A 20783-nucleotide genomic window follows, 5' to 3' on the forward strand; every position below is an offset into this window, starting at 1 on the left:
ATTGAAAAATATTTGAGATTATAGGTTTTGAGAATTGCCTATGATATTTTTCTCTTTTACAGTTATTTTCGTATCCAGCATTTGTGAATACACACTCGGGCCGTTATCGCCTCTAATGTTAATAAAAGAGTGTTAGGAAGAGTTGAAGTCTTTTCACTCTGATGGTGTTAAAGGTTGAAACTTGGGAACTTTAAATTATGAGCATGCATTTTTTGAAAATACAGAATAGGCTTAGCTTTCTCCTAATACCTAGCCTTAGAAAAACTCCTTATGCTTGGGGAAACATAATAACTCACACTGAATGTACCTACTCTGCCTCTTCAGTCAGTGATGCAGCTGCCAAAAGGTTCTTGTATGCCCACACCTCATGTTCCTGTGTGTGCACAAATGTCTCACTGCTGACAGTTTTGACCCATCTCTCACTTAATGGTCAGTCCTGTGACACTGAAAGTAACTCCTCCTCATACCTCATAAATGTTGTCTTCAAGCTTTTCCATTTCCCCCTCATATCCTCATCAAATGATGGGTTTGGCTCTTCAGGAACTCTTCAAAACTCTGGGGTTTGCTCCAGCACCTGGTTTGCAGCTTGTGTTTCTGGTCCTCCTGCTTGCAGACTTCCCTTGTTTTGATGCTCAGGGTGGGGATTCTCCCCACTTTTCATCAGAGCTGTTGCTGTACCCTGTCCTGCAGACTTGCACTGCTTTACTGGCACTGATTGTGATGAGCTGATGGGCACACCTGTATCTCATCAGAAACAGGGAGCCTCTGGTTGTCACAAGCCTCCAGAACCCCTGTCGGTGTTACTCCATGCCTGGAGAGATGCCAGGACAAGGGAGTGTTACTCTGCTGTCCTGCAGATCGTTTGCACATGAGCATCCTTCCTGTTTAGTCCCATTAAAATCCAGCAGACAGCTGCAGTTCCTGTTGGCTGGTCTGGCTGGTTCAGAAAGGCTGGGGAAAGGCTGCACCCAGCTTCTTGCATTGCTGTAGACCTAGGCTGCTGATAAGGAGGATTATGTGGAAGGTGATGGCAAGAGGAACTGCCTAGATCTCCCTAAAACAAGTTACTCAAATGTCTTCTCCTTTCTGTTTGGCTTTTATAGATGGTATTAAAACTGTGGATGCTGGGTGGCTGACATGTCAGACAGAAATAAGGCTACGTCTGCATTATTCTGAGAAACCCCCTGTACTGATATCCAAGAAGAAATTTAAAACATCAAGGTTTAGGTAAGAGCCTGCTCATCTCAGTATGCAATTTACCTCATTTTAATTGTCAATACTAGTTACAATTTTTTTTACTTAATTAATGTAGCCTTTAAATTCATTTTTGGGTCACCAATTTCCAAGTGTTAAAGCACAAATACTTACTCCATATTTGTTTTGGTGTTTCTTGCTTTTTGGCTGGAACTGTAATGTTCTTAGGTTCTTGAATCACTTTGGTGCTTTTTTCTGCAGAGGTGGCTCAAAAAGCAGGCATTTTTCTAATTCCACAGTTAATTGTCAGAATTGTATCTTAGCCCTGGTGTTGAGAGGACTGCACTGTTGCACACATGTGCGACATGTGGATAAGGGTTTGGCTGGGTGTTGCCCTGGATGAAAGTGTTGCCCTGTTGTCCCAAGTGAAAACCAGGGATGAGGGGTGTCCCTCAGGGGTCGATGGTGTTGGTGACGTGGAAAATAGGGTTGAGTGTCCCTTCAGCAGTGTGCTGATGACACGAGTCACACGGCAGGGAAGGGATGCCATCCACAGGGAGCTTCACAGGCTTGGGAGTTCAGATCTCACCAAGGCCAAGTGCAAAGTCCTTCACTCGAGCTGGAGCAATCCCAGGCACAGGCTGGGTGAGAATGGATTGAGAGCACCCTGAGGAGAAGGACTTGGGAGTGCTGGTGATGAGAAGCTCGATGTGGCCCAGCACTGCACACTTGCAGCCCAGAAGGCCAAGTGCATGGTGAGCTGCAGCAGCAGCAGTGTGGCCAGCAGGGCGAGGGAGGGGATTCTGGCCCCCTGCTCTGCCCTGGTGAGATCCCCTGGAGAGCTGCATCCAGCCCTGGGACCCCCAGGGTAAGGAGTACATGGAGCTGTCAGAGTGAGCCCAGAGGAACATGAAGGAACACTTCTGTGGACACAGGAGGAGAAATTCTGTGTTCTTCAGCCCAGAGAAGAGTGCACTCTGGGGAGACCTTTGTAGCAGCCCCTAAAGACAGCTGAAGAGGCACTTTGGACAAGGGCCTGGAGTGACAGGGCAAGGGAGAACTGCTTTAAACTGAAAGAAGACAGGGTTAGATGGGATATGAGGAAGACATTCTACGTGTGTGGGTGGTGAGGCACTGGCACAAGTTGTCCAGAGTTGCAGGTGCTGAAACCCAAGAAGTGTTCCAAGGCAAAGTTGAATGGGGCTTGGAGGAACCTGGTCTAGTGGGTGTCCCTGCCTGTGGTAGGGGGGTTAGAACTAAGTGATCTTTAAGATCCAAACCATTCCATGGATCTGTTATACTTGATTTATTTATCTTTTTCCAGTTTTGATTTGATTTTCCCTCCCACCAATTCCAGATTTGCTGATGAGGGGAAGATTTACTCAATATGAGGCTCTTCAGTGAGATTTAGTACTTATATTGTGTTCTCTACAGCTTTGCCTTTTTTCCTTGCATGTTATAGCAGGTAGAGAGAGCAATTTCTGAAGCCAGGTTCTTGTCTAAGGTAAGTGGTTGAAATAAAACTAGATAAGCTAGATGCATTCACTAAATACTCTGTCCTAAAATATTGGATCTGTCCAATAGTTTCAGCGACTGTCACTCACTGTGACAGTGTCATTTTTCAAGTTTCTGGAGTACCTGTGTTGTGAGTTTTTTTTTGGGTTTTTTTTTGTTTGTTTTTTTTTTTTTTTGTTTTTTTTTTTTTTTTTTTTTTTTTGTTTTGGTTTTTTTTTTTTTGTTTTTTCTAATGAGGATATAGTTCATTGTGGACTTGGTGTAATAGATTTCCGTGATTGTAATTATTTCTTTGAGATATGACTTCAGTTTTACGGGTGACTTGGCATCTATAAATGATAAACCTGTATCTCATCTGCTGTGTCTGTGATGCAGGAAGGGATTTGGTTTACTCATGTACACTTACATCACTGACATAACTAATTTTGTCTGGAAGGTTTGCCCTGTATGGTAAAGGACTCTGAGTCTTACAGAGAAGCTTATGCTTCTCAGTCGAGGATTTTTCAGAAATCCATTCACTTTAAATGCTCATTTAGGATTTTTCAAGGGACTTAACTGCATCAGCCTATATTACTTACATCTATTAGAGTATACTTATCTGCCTTTTCAGAGAGACATAGCAGCAACCACCAACGTTCAAGTCTTGATCTCCATGATGACTGCTGTTTTCAGTGCTTTTCATTGGCCTGTTGGCATTATGGCTCTCAGGCTGTACAGGAAAGCTGTCTGTTTGGCAGCCCAAATAGCCTGGTGGAGTGCTGCTTCTCAGACTACTAGTAGAGTTTTCATATTTACCCAGGTCCAACTTTCAGCAGTGCCTTGAGCACTGGAATCTGTCTAAAATAGGATTTAGACAATGGCTGCCAACTCTTGGTCATGTGAAGAGCCACTGTATACAGTATGGTTCTGTGAGTGGTGGAGTTGAGAATTCTTGTGTTGTATGAGCTTCTGCTCAAGCTTCTTCCTAAACCTTTATCATTTGCCAAGGCACTGCAGTGACTTGACCATTTGTTTTGTGTTTCTGGTTGAGCAGAGTAAAACTGACCCTGGAAGGCCGAGAGAAGGACGATGATGAAGAGGCCCAAGGGAAGACATCCTGTCCTGAACATCAGAAGATGGCAAACACGGTGGAGTTCTCCTTGATCAGTGACGACGACTACAAGTGCCGGCACTCGCAGCCAGAGTGTGGCTACGCTTTGCAGCCAGACCGATGGCTAGAGTACACTATACAAACCATGGAGCCTGATAACCTGGAACTGATATTTGATTTTTTTGAGGTATGTCTCTTTACCCCTAAGAAGCGGCTCTGGTCTGCCTTTTGGAGCTCAATTGTTGTGAAGATTTCACTGTTGAAACAGAGGTGCTGCCTGATGTTCTTCATCTTTTGGATTTATTTACACGAGTGTGAGACTACTGACTCCCAGCCCACTGTAGAAAGGTTTTTGTGAGCCTTGTTGATGTGGCAAAGGAAGTTTTTTAGCGCTACTTATTTAGAAATCAGTACAAATTAAACTTGAATCTGTGTGTGTGCAGCATTGCCTGCTTTTAGGTTGGCTTGATATTAATCCTTTATCAGAGCTAAGTTATGCTTCTCCTGCTTCAGCCTGTACAATGTGTATATGAACTGGTTATATCACAACTATTGAGTCTAAAGTTTTATATTATAAGCAAAAGACATTTCTCTGAACTAACTTGTGCAGATTAAAACTGGATGCTCACTACTGTGTCTGTTACTTTGCACTGTTTTTTCCCCCTGAAAGGTCTTAATTTGAAGTTCTTTTTAAAAGAAAGCAACTTACACAGAATAATGTTTTTTCGGCATTCTCTTTTTGGTCTGAAAATGCCTTCAAGATCACTTACAGTCATTATTGTAAAGTGTCTGCATGGTTCCAGAACTTGACTATGGTCAAGTGCACATTCTGTATATTAGTCCTTCCCTGCAAATGCATACCAAGTTTTTTAGCATTTTAAGCATAAATATTATTCCAGTTAATTTTTTTCTAAATGGGACTTGGGCACTTTAGAAGACAGGCTATTTCATGCATGCTATTTTGATGTAAAAAGCTTATCAGATGTAAGGGATGCCAGAGAAAATGTGAGATTTCTGTTAAAATTTTCATTTTCCTGTTAGTAATATGTAACTCACTGTTACATTAAACAATTTTTGCTGAAGTTAGTGTTTTCTGTAACACACAAGAAACTTGTGTTGTGTCCTGAGGAGAAAGCCAGAAGAGTTTGTTTAAGAATTCTCACTCCCATCTAACATAGGGGTTTTGGGTTTTTGTTTGTTTTGTTTTCAGGAAGATTTAAGTGAGAAGGTAGTACAAGGTGATGTGCTCCCAGGTCACGTTGGCTCTGCCTGCCTCCTGTCATCCACAATTGCAGAACTTGGAAAGAGTGCTGGAGTTCTTACACTTGCTATTATGAGCAGAAATCCAAGGAAGACAATTGGAAAAGTTAGAGGTACACTTGCTGCCATCAGCAGATGCAGATAATTTTCCTCAAGGCCATCTGCTGTTTACTGACAGGTGAAGCATTGCTGTTTTTCTTGCAGTGGACTACATAATTATCAGACCTATCCAGGGATACGCTTGTGATATGCAGGCTTCATATGCAAAGTACTGGAAACCAAGAACAACTCTGGATGTTGGACACAGGGGATCAGGGAATTCTACAACAACAACTAAGTAAGTTTGTTTGCGTTTTAAACTAGGGAAATTGTTTGGTGTCACTGACATCAGCTGAGGAAGTGGACAGTTTACAAAGCTGCAACCCATAGTCATTTTACTGAAGTATCAAGTTGTGGGTATTCTCCAAAACAAAAACTTCTGATTTGTGTTTCTGTTTCAATTCTGCACTATACTGCACCTAACAAACCCTTTTTCTTGGCTGTTGTTTCAGGCTTGCTAAAGTTCAAGAGAACACCATTGCATCCCTGAAGAGTGCTGCTAGTCATGTATGTACACACATTTTCATACACACAGCACCTGTCTAGTGCAAACTAGGTTGGCTTGTATGCTCAATTTGCATGATTCAATACAGTGAATGGTAATTGAACTGATGTAAATTAGATAAAATCACTGTGGGAAGTTAATAGTGGGTTAGACTCTCATTATCAAGTCCCTTAAAAAATCAAAACTTGCATTTAGTATATTCTGCTGGTATTCTAATACAGGGAGAATTTTAATCTCAACCCTGTACAGACAATTTGAAGCAATAAATCAAATTTTGGCACTGCTTGAGTCTGTCGGCATCCTCTCAGGTTGCAAAGGTTTTGCTCAGGGACTGCTGTGTACTGAAACTTGCTGTCTGAAAGTATGACTTGGGAGCTGAGCTGGTAGAATAAACCAATGCTTGTTTTGGTGCTTGAAAATCCTAAGACAGAACTTCGAGTTGGGGAGATAATAGCTCCATGTGCCTAAATTCTGTGATGGAGGTGGTCACTTTTATTCCTTCCAATAATCTTGATCACTGAACAAAACCGTAGCTACTAAATTACTGTTTTGAACAGTAGTTCTCAATCCCCAGGTGGACACTACAGGTTTATAGACAGGCTTTTAAAATGCTCACAAGAAATATGCATTGAGGTAGAAATTTGCTGTGAAGTCATCTGCAGCATCACCAGAGAAGTGCTTTCATCTATTTGCAGCTTGAAAAGGCTGAAAGCCACCACTTTGAAAATATTTCTGCTGAGAAAAGGGATGAAAAAACACCATGTCCTCTTTTCTCTCTGTGCTGATGGAGAAAGTGGTGTCAGGGTGATAATTTGAGGAATGGTATTCTTGGAGGTCTTCAAATGAATGAGTTGCAGACAGTCAATATAAGTAAAAAAAACCAAACCTGTTACTGCCTTTCCCTTTCTTTCTGGCCCTCTGTCCTTTCCAGTAGACTGTACTTTGAGGTTTTGAATCTTTCTTCCTTTTTTAAAGCCTAACAGAAAATCATTTACAGCTGAAAAGGGCAGGGGAATGCTGGATGCAGCTATTTCTGCTCTTGCACAGGTTATAACACACTGCTGCTGTTACTCACTAGTGACTCCAGAAGTTTGTTCCTATATGGAATATCTCCCTAAACCCTTGGCAGTATGGAGCCATCACTTGTCTCTTGGTGTGGTGGTGGGGAGGAGGGAGGAAGATGCCTCAAAGTTATCTGTATTTAAAACATTTGTGTCTAAAAATATTGTCCTAGTCTTTCTCTAATCAGGTTCACAAGACTTGAATCTTATTAGAGGGCTTTACAAGATTAGCAAGATAGATATATGTATATATGTCTGTATTATGGTAATTAAAATTATATAGCAAATTATCTTTTCATCTTTAATAATCCATTGCTGAGCATGATTAATTGGTAACAGCCAGGTGTATTCAACTTCTTGATGTCCAGGACCTGTGAATACTTGACAAAACTTGCATGCAGTTCTGTAGTCCTTGTGCATAAGTAGTTAATGGGCTTTTGTTCTGTGTGGTTTTCAATTTTCTGTAGGGAGCAGCATATGTGGAATTTGATGTGCATCTTTCTAAAGATCATGTGCCTATAGTATACCACGATCTCACATGCTGCATGGCCATGAAAAAGGTAAAGAAGATAATAGCTGTATTTTATGTATAGATATGTCCTTTCTAGAAATGTAAAGTGTCAAGAATAATTCTGGGAACTCAAGGGATGGACCGGCAGTAAATACACAGCATTACTGAGTGCATAGAGCAGGGGAGTTGAGTTTTTTTCCTTTTGGTGCTCTAGCAGCAGCATTTCAGATGCATGGTTTGGCACTCTTCAAGCTCACGTTATAATTACTACTTAGCTTCTTTCTGACTTAAGATTTGGAAGAGAAAAAGCAGACAGCTGCTGTATTCAGTGGTGCCTATGGGGCTCTCTCATACTGAGGCCTGAATGTTTATATTCTGGCCTGTTCTGCTTCTCTTCCCTCCTGGTTCTGGCAGTGAATCCAGGGAGATTGCAGAGCATCCTGCTCTGTCTCCTTGGCACTGGGTCTTGTGTCTTCAAACTCCCACACCATTGCAGTATTGCACTTCATGAGAAGCTTGGTTTAGAACAGCTGTGGAAATGGAGCTTTGACTGAGGGGAATGAATATTCAGCTTATCTTCACTCAGTATTGTCTGGCTTAGTAAAAATTTCTTAGTGAGGAAGGGAAGTGAGAAATGGATGGAATTTTTTTGACACTAGATCTTTATTTTGGGAGTGGTCTTTGTGAATTTTACCCCTGGACATTTATCTTTTTTTATTAGTTTCTGAGATACTGGATAAACAGCAGTAAAGTGAACTGCCTTCAAATATTTTTTACTGCATTTCTTTACTTGTAAACATCTTTCCTGAGTACATTCACCAATCAAGTTTTTACAGAATAATTATGCTAATGTTTTGGGAGGAAAGAACTTTGAAGCCTCTGACTTGGATGAAAGATGAAACACTGGGTTTCTTTCAAATTGTTTTATGCTTTTAAGTGCCTGTGTTGTCTTGTGAAAACTGATCATCTTATTCATAAGCTATCACTTGTGTCTTTATCAGTAAAATAGGAAACATTAATTGCCTTTATGGCTACTATATGAAAGATATGTAGGTTTTCTTGTTGTTTTCAGTGATGCTTAATTATGTGTTGCTTCTCTTCAAAGAAACTGGATACAGAGCCCTTGGAACTGTTTGAGATTGCAGTCAAAGAACTCACATTTGATCAGCTGCAGTTATTAAAGGTATTGTTTCCTTGGCTGATACAATATGCTGTGTATAGAATTTTATGAAGCTTGGAGGTTTTGGGAGCAACTACAGATAGTTGGGAGAGTACAGTTTTAAAAATTGTACAAACAGAACAACTGGGTAATTCCAAGACAAATACTTCTGCACTGTTTACAACTTGGATAAATATCATTACTTTTATCCTCTAAAAATATGTTATCTAATTTTCAAATGATAAAGGGACTGTGTTGAATGGCTCTACCTTCTAAACAGAAGTGCCCTGTCCAGTTATAAAAAGGGGATGAGTAGGCTACTGAAGACTCTGCTGAGATACCTGCCCTCAGTCAAGGACTCCATCTGGCTGGTCCAAGAACCATATGATTCTTTTTACTTAAAATTACTCATCTGCTCCTTTTTGTGAAGAGAGAATTTGAATGAAGCAAGGGAGTTGGCTGTGCCTGGCCTGATTCTAGCTCAGTATGTGTGACTGTAATATTAAACAGGTCAGCCCTCTTCACTGGATTGAAACACAGAGGAGGGATTAATGTTCAGACTTCTTCACATCTTGATGTTGAATTATAGTTTGTATGGGTTTACCATTAACACAATTCCTGAATTTTCAGTGAGCATGTTTTCAGTTTGGTTTTGAGCTTTTCTTGAAATCGTTAAAACAAAGTTCGAAAGAAAATTGTGATGTGTGCAATATGTCTTATTCTTCTACAAATTACTGTAACTATGTCTATAATAGACTTTTAAGCTGTAAAATTATTTGCAAGCAAAATTAGTTACATTTTACATGTAGGAAGATGTGGGTAGAGTGTTAATGTTGCTCTTATGCTCTTCAGCTGGCTCACGTGACGGCCCTGAAAGTAAAAGATCACAATGGTATGTACTAGTTTGGAAGAGTGCTGGGATTGATTTATTACCATGTAATTATATAAATTCTGTGGTTGCAGTTGCCTGTTGTAATCACATTTGTCCTGAACATTTCTAAATGCTTATGTTGTTAATTTTGTGCATGCTGTAGAGTTCCTTGCTAGGAAGGAAATATCTGAACAGAAGTTACTCCCTTGGGAAGCAGGGACAGAAAGATAGAAGGGAAAAAAAAAAAAATATATATATATATTTCTGAATAATCATAACAAAATGGTCACTGATGTTTCCATCTTATGCTTCTCCAACTGTACCTTCAGCTCTCAAGAATTTCTGACAAGAACTTAGGTAACTGCTGTAGGATGTCTTAGCAGTGCTGTTCATTTTGGCCTTAATTATCCCCTTTGTAGGGACAGGAAATTATCTCACACATCCTACCTGTATAAGAAAAGATTAAAAAAAATTAAACAAATAAGCCTTGCTAGCCAAGGCTTGTTGTGGATATAATTCACGGAGTAAAGTGGTGAGGGATGGGAAAAGCCAGTCTGATATACATTGTGGCAAGGTTTTAAATTCCAAACCAGGAATTGCCAATACCATCATGGGAATATGTCAGTGTTGGAGGAAAAGGTGAGGAAAAGGGAGACCTGATTTCATTGTTCATTCCTAAAGGCTTTACAATTTTGAGCCAGTTTTCTTCTTGCTGGCATTACGGGGATTATGCTTCTGTTTGTTTTAATTCATTATTTTATATTTCTTTCCAGCATCTTTTCAAGAGGAAGAGAGCTCTGCGTTTGAGATGCAGCCATTTCCTTCTCTGCAAAGAGTAAGTAGTGAATATGGAGCAAGGTGATTGGGGAAGATGCAAACCTGTTTTACTTTCAGCTTTGCACACATGGCAAGGGGGATATTGATTTTTGGCTTTAGGCCTCTGGTATCAGTGCTGCAACTGAGAACAGGGGTTTTACTGCTGGGCTCTGGAGGGTTTTCAGTGCTTACAAGTGACAGTCTGTGTGTGTTTCAAGCTTCTGAAGTCAGGAGCCCGAACTGGGTAGCTCAGGTGCACTCAGTTTTACAGCTGGTTAACTAATGTGGGCAGTGCCTGTTAATGCACTGACAGTTGTTTCTGATTGTGGCAGAAACCACACCTGGTCTTTGGCAGTTCCTCACAGTGTCTTGGCCATCTCTGAGCCAGACACTGAGAAATGTTGAGTGAATTCCAGTGTGTTTCCATTTAGGACTGGTTTGTGTTAGTTCCACCTTTTGAAATCACCTTGCAAATAATTCTTTACAGGAATTTCACATGAAAGAACTTCTGTTGTTATGGTAATGGCAAGCTCCTGGATTTCATACCTAAGATGCATTTTGCATTCAAAAGAACTTTCTGGAGAAAGAAAAAAAAATTTCTTTAGGAGTAAAAATGGGGTATTTCTTATATGTGTTAAGGTGAATTGACTCACATTTGTACCTTGTCAAAATCTTGTCCTTAAGATTTTATCCACTTTTATGTATTCATTAAGATTAAATTTGAGTACAAAAGGGTGTATATGTGTGTTGTATAAAAGGTTAAAAACCTAGGGTTTTTAATTCTGCTGTTAGGCACCATTAGCATTAAACTCCAGTGTTTTCTCCCAACAATTACCTTCATAGTGCTCTGTTGTCCTCCTTTGCTGTGGGGTCTCTTCATAGTAAAATGTTTTTCAGGTTCTGGAGTCTGTTTCTAAAGATGTTGGGTTCAACATAGAAATAAAATGGATCTCCCAACAAAGGGTAAGTAAACATACATGTGATTTACTTGTAAGCTTGTAATTTTATGTGACAATTTATGAGCTGCAAACGTGTAATTTTTGTGGGGTTTTGTGCCCTCTTTTAAAAATAATGCATTATTTTTAAACTGGGGATACAGTAGCACCACTCCAACAAATGAACAGACTTAAAATGATAAAAAGTATTCCTAGAATTGAGTTCAGACTGGTTTTGGTAGGAGACTCTCTTAAAAATCTACAAATCACAGGGCAGGCAGGAAAAATGCCAAGGCTGTCAGTCCTGGAGAGCTGTAACCAGCACTGAGCAGACTGAGGGATTGATTCTGCATTCAGACTGGCCAGCTGAATTCTCACTTTGCTCAGGTTGACTGAGAGACCATTGCTGGATAAAAGAATTTTAGTGAACATTAATTGAAGTGACTCAAACATGTGCTTTTTTTTCCCAGGATGGACAATGGGATGGCAACTTGTCAACTTACTTTGATATGAACCTTTTTCTAGATATTATTCTGAAAACTGTTTTGATGAATGCTGGAGGAAGAAGAATTGTGTTTTCTTCTTTTCATGCAGATATTTGTACAATGTAAGTTAAGAAGAGAGAAATAATGTACTTGAGCCTTTCTGGATGCTTCACTCTCTCTTAGCACAACAAAAAAGGTCAAGGTTTCTTCTGGTATCCCAAAGTCTTTTTCAGTCATACTTGAGGGGCTTGCAAACCTAACTTGGGAGCAAATCATCTTGTTAGAGAATTCAGCTTGACAAATGCATTAGCAAGGTATGGGGCTGTGTGTTAACCATGCTTAGAAATTCCTGTCGTGGCTCTTCATGATCATCATGAATCTGTGCATTTAAGAAGAAAGTGACGGAATTAAATGGCCTTTGGGGATTATATATAAACATACTGAGGATGTAATGCTGAGTTCTACATCAAGTCTAGCTTCCCTTAACCTGTGTGTAAATCTCCAGTAGTGGCAAAAGGACTCATTTGGGCAGTTTGTCAGCACACTTTGATGCTGAGCTGTGGCACCATTTCCTTGCGCCAGCTAGGAGATGAAAGAACATGCAGGAAAGAGAGGAATTCCCCTCGAAACAGTGAGATCAAATCTTGGTTTTTTCACTTTTTTTTTCTTCATTTGCTACTTGTGGGCTCTTTCCCTGACAGGATCCGGCATAAGCAGAACAAGTATCCTGTGTTATTTCTCACCCAAGGGGAATCCACACTCTATCCAGAGCTGATGGATCTCAGATCTCGCACAACTCCTATTGCCATTAACTTCGCACAGTTTGAAAACTTGCTGGTAAGCTGACAAGTTAAAATCAAGCTGAATTATTACTGCTTGTTTTAAATCTGTCATTTTTGACACTAATGCTTTAAATTATGACTAACCTCACAAAAGAAATACACTAATATTGGGTAACTGCCAGAAAAGTGTGCATTGTCTGAAATGTTTTTTAATACAGTGTTTTAAAAATAGCACTATAAATAAACTCTCTAACTGTATTAAATATTTTTTATTATCATGGATGAAACAGCAAGGAGCTGCCAGTGTCAGAAGATTAAAAAAGCTGATGTAAGTGTTTCAGAAACATGGATTTTAATTAAAGTCTTTTGTATTTCAGGGAATTAATGTGCATTCTGAAGACCTGCTGAAGAATCCAGCATTTATTACCCGAGCCATATCCAAAGGCCTGGTTATTTTTTCGTGGGGTGATGATGCAAATGACCCAGATAACAGGAAGAAGCTGAGAGAATATGGTGTTCATGGGTTAATATATGACAGGTACTTAGTTGTGGCTTTTTAGAAGAATGATCATGATCACCACCATCATCAAGCTTAGAAACTGTTGTAAATTGATTCTGGTGAAATTTCACGTTGCTTCTTGGTTGACTGGATACACAAAGTCCAAGGACCCAATAAACCCAGATCAAGAGCAAGTCTAACACCAGTTCCCCCCTCTTTCAGCTGTGTCTATGAAGCAAAATGACTTCTGTTTTTCCTGAGATTAACATAATTGTAATTTGATCTTTAAAGAACAAATGTACGGCATACACTACACATTTGAGGTGCTACTAATATTCATTATAGCAATTTTTAAGTTATGTACATGATACAGTGAGGAAAATATTATTTAATTGTTTGACTGGAAGTTTCAGCATTCTACACTGAGCTGTGGAAATAGTTAACACAGCATTCTGTTGTGTTTCAAAGCTGTGAATTCACATTTTCCCTATTAAAATTAGCTTGGAGTGACTGCAGGGCAAACTGCCAAATTAGTAATTTCAGAAAGTAGCTGTTACATCCCAAAATTCAGGTAAAGACATCAGAATACTGTGTTAAATATTTGAAGAAAAGTGTTGTTGTGTTATTTGGTTGCTTACAACAAACCAAAGGTTTAGGTCTTTTTTCTTTGAAGATGAGAAATTCATCATTATGAGATGAAGCGTAATTTGAAAAGCTGTATTAAACTAGAATTTCCTCTATATAAGAAAGCATTAAGTGTAACTGAAGTTTCAAATTACAGAAGGCTTTTAAACCTTCTGCTTTAGCAAGAGTTCTAGGCTCTCAGTGTAAAAAAAAAAACCAAAAAAAAACCCAGTTAACTCTTTTCAATCTGTTGTTGACTGCTGAGAGTCCTTTCAAGGTGGTAGGTCCACTCTTTTCAATCTGTTGTTGACTGCTGAGAGTCCTTTCAAGGTGGTAGGTCCATTGCTTGTCGGGTGTGCCAGAGGTGCCACTTGTGCTGTACAGAATGTCTCCTGTTCATTGGCAGTAAAAAATGGAATGATGAGGTTTTTGCACTGGGGATCAGCTTTAGACTGAAGACATGGACACATAAATCCTCTTTCCTGCTACAGCAGTGCTGTGGTGCACCTCTGCTGCAGCTCTGGATTCAGGCCCCTTTATTCAATAAAAATACCTCTGGGCTAGAATGCAGGTGAAACAATCCTCTACAGTGTGCAGTCACAGGGCAAAGAAATTTTATTCTGTGGTGTGCATTAGTTCAAGTGATACATTACTGGTGGGGTGTTTCAATCAAACACCAGTGCATAACGTGTTTGTTAAATGTCTCTTCATCTCATGTCTACTAATCCAGGCTTCCAGAGTTGTTAATTGCTCCTTGTGCAGTAGATACTCACTACTGTGGAAAACAGTAAAGCAGGGGACAGCCTAATTTCTGACTTCATGTTGCTTTTATTGCTTTAGATACTCCACACTAACTCAGTGTTGTGGATTTATGTGGAGGCTGCAAGTCACCTACTTGTCACCTTATGTGTCCTGTTGTACTGTTTGGTGTGTTTTAAGGTGTAGTAGGACAGCAGAGAACACCTTTTGTCTCACTTTTTGATGACCAGCCAATTCTTTGGGAGGCTGAATTCCCTTGTGGATTTAACTGAACAAACATTTCTTAACCTTCCTTCACTGTTTAGATCATCTATATTCTTAACAGTGTTCATCTCTCTCTGCCTGCCTCCTCTGTCACTTCCAATTCAGCATCTTCCCATTTTTTGGAGAGGAACCCCAAAATTAGTATTAACTCCAAACCTGTTATTGCAGGCTTGTTAAGTGTTGCTTCTAAATGTAATTCCCCTTTTTTTTCTGTAGGCCAAAACAAACAATGGGATGTCCCTTTGCAATTCTTAATTACATTTCAAGTTTTACTAATTGTGTGAGTAAAATTCAATTCAGTCTTAATACAGGTTAGGGATATGACACTTTCTGAAAGTTGCATCAGATGTCTCGAGGTGGACATTTTGAAGTGCAGGTGGTACCTGCAAATCCTGGAGTGTAGGGATGTAAAACCTGGCAGCAAACATTTCCACTCACAGCTGGAGCTGCTGGGTAAAGAGCCAGTCTTTCAGATCATTTGAGACTTGAAATTGATATTTAGAGTTTAAATAGGTATGGTGTCAGCATCCATATTCTGTGCTGTTTGGAGTTTAGAAATAAATAAATTTAAGAATGAATTTAAAAAGCAGAACTCAAGAGAGAGATATACATGACTGTTCCAAGGTCTAAGTAATAAGTAGGGAATGCAGCAATCTGTTTTAGTGGAAATCCAGTTTATGCTATTGTTGTGCCTTCAAATTCCACAATATTTCCAGGGCTGAATTAAGATGGTGCTTCTTCCATGGTTTCTGCATTTTTGTTCTCTGGATTTATGGCCAAGTCCAGATATCTATCAAACATGGTATTTTATGTTGCTGTTTACTAGACCTTTACTTACACCATGTTAAGTGCTAATGATCTGAATAATCTAGAAAGTGAATAGAGGATTTTAGTGAATTTTAGGTTGCTTGTGTGTGGCTCTGAGTTACTGTGTGCAGTAGTTATTTCTGAGCTTATGAACCATGTGCATAGAGATTATTTCTGTAAGATATTTTTTTTCCAAACTTTAATCATCCATGTAGAATTGACCAAAACACTGTAGCCAGTTGTGAAGATGGCAGAAAAACTGTGTCCTGAATACCAAAGGTTGGGGATACCAAGCACTGGGCAAAAAAAAAATGCAGGTAGGGGGGTCTGGCTTTGCTTTGCATGGAGAAAAACTGCAAGACTAAATCTGGGAAGCTTACAAATGCCAAAAGTATGAAAAGGCTGATCTCACTGGGGCAGAGGAGAGAACACAAATGCACTCCCTGCCCCCATCCAGGCCTTTCTCCACTTGGGCAGCAGATCGTTAATACTCCCAAAGTCATTAATCCAACAGATGTTCTGTTTGGACTGGGATGCTGGGATGATATTCTCCTACTGTCCTGTGTTCAACTGCCATTCATCTCAGTGTTTAACCAAATTATTTGAATTAAAAGGGCAGCCTCTACAGAAAGGTGCCATGTGTGCCTTCAGGCTTTTATCTGGGCTCTTCCACAGGAAAGTGCTTTATGTGCATGACTGGGTATCTTCTGTCTGCACAGAACTTGCATCCTTAAAGTGCTTTGTTAGTCTGATGTTTCAATTTTAATTACAGAAAAAGTTCAACCTATTGTGAAATTCTCTGGCTTGGTTAAAATGCTGATTTTTAAAGCATTATTTCTGAGGTGATTGATCTGGTGTTTTCTCCTGGATAGGGTTTGTAAACAGTCCAGAAAATACTTCTGTATTTGAAGATACTTAACTCAATAAGAACAATGCAGCCCTGTGTTTTTACCCCTGCTGGCTGTGTATTAAATACCAATGTGGAGAGGGGGTGGGTGCTGGCTTACACCTGCATCATCTTTTCTCATTCACTTTACATGATCTGAATTTTATTTGTTGAATAATACACAGAACTGCATAAAAATACTGAATCGCTCTTTCCCAAACATGGATGCTGAGAGCTTTTCCATGAGAGCTTTGTCCAAACACTACTAAGTTCCTTAGGCTGCATGCTGCATTTGCAGGCAAAAGCTGTGCTTGACTGGTATTAGTAACTTCCCAACATTTACACAAATTTAGCTGGCAATGAAATCAAAAGCATTTTAAACACTTCACAAAAGCAGAAGACTGCTGAAATCTGGGCTGCCCTGTTTGCCTGAAACTGCATGTTACTTAAATAACAGCATGGGTATGTGGAGGAAGTGTAGTGTGAGTTGATTTATAATCTACTCAGTGACTGAATTAAGATGTTATGCAATGACAGTTTAAGTCTTCCCTATTTTGTGAATTGCAGAGTAAACCTGGAGGTGTAAAGAAAAGTGAAAAGCTTTAATCAAAAGCTTCAGAAAATCTTCTGAGCATGAAAACAGTATTTCAGTGCTGCTGCCTCTTGTGTTGTATGTGTTTTCAGGGGTTGCAGAACACCTTTCAGGAGCCAAACACATCAGTTTTACACCCCCTGCAGAGCCCTCAACGTCCTGCAAGTCTTTTGTAGAAGGTGCTTATTTAAAAAGAATACTATTTAAAGGACTTGTCAGTCTTCTACAGGGCTTTCTTATTAATAGGAGGTCGGATGGAGAAACTTTGGTGAATAATTGCTTACAAATAACTGTCCTGTTGAAGAATGGAGGCTGGGGAGATGCGAGTTTATCTTTACAGTGATGTTGGAAATAATGGGAGAAGTGCTGGGGCTCTGTTGGTGCAAACTGGTGCTGTAGTTTCATGGAACCAAACAAAATGTAGGGTCAGGAAATTCGGAAGTTTTGAGTTGTCTTCTGCCTTTAATTTAAAAGAAACCAAATACCCACATTGGAGTGGACTGGCTCTAGTGGGCAGCTCGAAAGGAAGCTTGGAGGGTTGAATTCAGCCAGAATCTCAATTGAAAAGAATTTAGAATGGAGCAGGAATTAAAGAGTTTATACTCGTTGTTATAATAAAGAGCTAGTAATAAAATACTTGCCAGAAGCTGCTTAGAAACATGCTCAGCTAGGAACAAGGGGCTTAGCAGAACCTTTCTTTTGCTGTTCCAGTGTCTAACTGATGGGAAAGACTGCAGATTCTTAGTTCCTAACATGTGTTTTATATAGAATACTATCCTCAAGTTGCAGTTCTCTCTGGAATTTGCAGGGAAATTCATAAGGTGTCAGCTGACTCAAGTGAAGACCACAGGAAGGAAGGAAGGTAGAGCTGAAGCTCCCAGTGGGCAAATTTGGGTCGTGGTTGAGGCCTGTACTGGATTGCAAGTGGTGTGCAAGTAATTGAAATGCTGTGCCTGCTGTTTGAATTTCATCAAACTGGACAGCATCTATCCTCACTTCTAGGAGTTTCTTCACAGATTGTCCTTACTGTGATCCACACCCATACTTCCTGTGGCAGTGTCTCCTCACTTGGAATCCCATTGTTGTGCCCATCTTTGAGCTGCATGTTGTTTTTGGTGTCTTGGAGCTGCCAGCAGTTCACAAGTTGTCTTGTCAGGGTAAAAGGGCACCTTGCACTCTCCCACTTCAGCACTACATTGTTGTGTTAGTGGCATTGGTTCCTTTTGGGCATAACTTGAAAATGTGTGAGAGACAAAGGACGATGAAATGCAAACAAACTGTTTTCTTGAAGGAATCCTAAGTCTGACCTTTGTTAAATACCAAGGCAGAAGCCATGGTGATTTCTTGCAGAAGTTTTCATTTGAAGGAGATAAACCTGGAGACCTTGAATACCTGGAGCTGTGTATGTGCAACAACTGAAAGTGAGAGCAGCTGGGTGCCAGGATTCGAATTTTGGATGTAAACATGCTGATATTAGAAATGAATGTTGGGAAATTGAGGTATATCCTCGTTACAATAGGTGTTGTACCAATATTGGGTTACAGGAGCACCCTGCTTTTTCTTTGTGATGAATTACACCAGAATGGTGTTTGAGTTGTGCTCAGTGCTTACCCTGTCACTCAAAACGTGGTTTGGATTTGGACAGTCTGGTATGATGCTGACATTTCGAATCTGCAGCCTTGTTTATGTGTGTGAAGACAAGTGAAAAGAGGATAGACTGTTTAAAGTACTGTGGATGGTTAATTTACATGAGGTGTGGAGACACTCTTCACTTAATATAGTGGTAATTGTGGTAATTTTAAAAAGAAAAAAATCTGAATTCGGGGGAAAGTGAAATATTTCTTGAAGCAGTAAGTGTACACTCCATGCAGTGTTAGTGCAAGTAGTGTATCACAGTCTGTTCTAATAATCTCAGGGCTGTGAAATTTCTTATGCTTTGAATGTCAAAGCCTGGAACACTGCTCTTGTTTCACTGCTTTGTGCCACCTCTAAAACCACATTTGTTAGGAGATTCAGTACGTGCCAGTAGGTCTTTAGTATATCCAATGAAACACTAACCAGTGTGTGTAAGGGGAATACCATTTTATATTGTGAGATGAACAGCAAAACTTAGGGTACTAACCCCAAACAAAACTGACTTTGGGACCCAGTTCTGCTCTGTTAAGGGAAAAAACCCAGGTGCTTCACCTGGTGTACACTTCTGAGGACTGCTAGTCTATACTGATGGGTGTTTTTTCTTTTCTCATTTATTCAGGATATACGACTCAAATCCTGAACAACCAAATATATTCCAGGTGGAGCAGCTGGAACGTCTCAAGAAAGAGCTGCCAGAGTTCAAAACCTGTGTGTGCCCCTCAATTAACCACTTCAAATGCCCTCATGGTTACCTGGAAGAGAAAGCTTTAGATAACCTGAAAAGTGTTCAGATGCAAAAGGAATAAATTTAGGCAGAATGCTGTTGTATCTGTTAAATTTTCACCATTGGAAAAGTTCTGTCTATGCTTTCAGGTTGGTTTGGTTTGGTTTAGTTTTTAGTCTTCAAATAGCAATAACTGTGTTCCTCCTTCCTAACAGTACTTAGTAAAATTTCAAATAATGTTAAAATATTCAGCCATTTATTGTACCAATTTACATATACAGTTTTAACTTTTTTCTCACATCATATCAAGTCTTGAAAAAGGAAATTAATTGTTATTATTATTTTGCTTTTAAGAAACCCAAAAAATTATTAAACAGTCTCAGTAGTGACAGCTCAGAAACTAAATTGTAGAGAAATTACAATAATCTGATATTGAATATGTTGAAAATTTGTTTTGATTTTACTTCTAGGCTGACAGGCTGTAGCATTTATCTGGCAGCAGGAAATGGAGTGATTTTAAGATACATATAAATAGATCTGGCCTGTAAAAAGATCTGAACAAACTGGTACCTCCTGTATATGTATTTGCAGTGGTAGATCCACCTGTACAAAGCTTTGTGCCATTTTAAAATATTATTTTGTTTTTTAGCAAACTGCAGCTCATTTTCCCCCACTTCATTGGACATTCAGGCTGTTGCCTTTGTTTCCTCAGCCCCAGTTCAGTGGTATAGCAATCAGGGGGGAACCATGAGTACAGGTTTTTAATTTGCATTTTTTCACAGGCCTGCTAAACTTTAAAAATGTTGCTAATAATCTTAACAGAATTAGCGAAACATCTTCAGTGGCTGAGAATCTTTTTTGCACAGCAACCTTAATGAACAGAGTATGTACCCTGCACAAACTCTACAGAATGCATGCTTTATCTATTAAGCATGAATTTTAGTGTTTGCTGAGGTCCTTGCATCTTTATGGTGCTAGTTATGTGTGAAGGGTGCAAGGACCAGCTCAACAACTTAATCTCCTTTGCCTGAGAAGCCACAAGCCTGTTATTCACAACCCTTTGGAGAAGAGGCTTTACCACACGTGGTTTGTCTTATTTACATAATGCAAGCTACTAGCTTTTGTATTTTGCAACATTTTTGGCTTTTATCATTACAAATGTATTGGATTCAGATAATCAGTATTCTGTTGGCTGGTATCTATCCTCTGTAATTTATTACAAAGTCATAGTTTAGAGTTCTTAATAGATAAGTATGCATGTCCCTTCTCCTCCTGACATTGCAGATCATGCCAACACGACAGCTGTGACTTTCTACTGAAATGTTAATGTATAATAAGAATGGAAGATATTTATTTTTTTTTCTGTTGTAAATTGACAATGAAAACAATAGTATGTACTATATTCTTTATATACAGTCATTGCTACATATAGAACTGATTGTACAAAGTAAAGCCATTGCAAATAAGTGCTTGAGCCTGCACTGCTGAGCAGTTTGAAACAGCTTGTTTTGATTTGTGCATTTTAGTATTTAAAGTTTGTTTGTCCTGCACAAACGGCACAATAGCATTAGGTAACTGGAAGCCTTCTTTTATTAAAAAAAAAAAATCAAAAATACAAAACAACCCTAAACCAAAACTGGAAGTGTGTGTGAGCTGTGTTTTTGAGAAGGGGAGGGGGTAGTGAACCAGAATCTTGGCGTCAGGTGACTT

At 39.5% G+C, this 20783-nt stretch overlaps 1 protein-coding gene across 16 annotated transcripts in view; it reads left to right on the forward strand.

Annotated features, from left to right (window-relative positions):
* Positions 1 to 20709, forward strand: part of GPCPD1 (glycerophosphocholine phosphodiesterase 1) — a 41124-nt gene extending 20415 nt beyond the window's left edge. For 13 of the 16 annotated variants that reach the window (XM_085577252.1, XM_085577256.1, XM_021538622.3 and 10 more), the window contains 14 exons: positions 1104 to 1227; positions 3743 to 3986; positions 5010 to 5172; positions 5264 to 5396; positions 5611 to 5665; positions 7192 to 7284; positions 8341 to 8418; positions 9247 to 9286; positions 10039 to 10100; positions 10979 to 11044; positions 11487 to 11623; positions 12203 to 12338; positions 12661 to 12821; positions 18969 to 20709. In XM_085577252.1, coding sequence (XP_085433378.1) covers positions 1104 to 1227; positions 3743 to 3986; positions 5010 to 5172; positions 5264 to 5396; positions 5611 to 5665; positions 7192 to 7284; positions 8341 to 8418; positions 9247 to 9286; positions 10039 to 10100; positions 10979 to 11044; positions 11487 to 11623; positions 12203 to 12338; positions 12661 to 12821; positions 18969 to 19155 — 1679 coding nt within the window. In that variant the 3' untranslated portion in view covers positions 19156 to 20709. Of the gene's footprint in view, positions 1 to 1103; positions 1228 to 3742; positions 3987 to 5009; positions 5173 to 5263; positions 5397 to 5610; positions 5666 to 7191; positions 7285 to 8340; positions 8419 to 9246; positions 9287 to 10038; positions 10101 to 10978; positions 11045 to 11486; positions 11624 to 12202; positions 12339 to 12660; positions 12822 to 15451; positions 15554 to 16806; positions 16894 to 18968 lie in introns of all 16 variants that reach the window. The other 3 variants (XM_085577249.1, XM_085577250.1, XR_014954531.1) reach the window with 2 other exon arrangements.
* The last annotated feature ends 74 nt before the right edge of the window (positions 20710 to 20783 follow it).

Source organism: Lonchura striata, chromosome 3, assembly GCF_050655825.1.
Source record: "Lonchura striata isolate lonStrDom1 chromosome 3, ASM5065582v1, whole genome shotgun sequence".
NCBI lineage: Eukaryota > Metazoa > Chordata > Aves > Passeriformes > Estrildidae > Lonchura > Lonchura striata.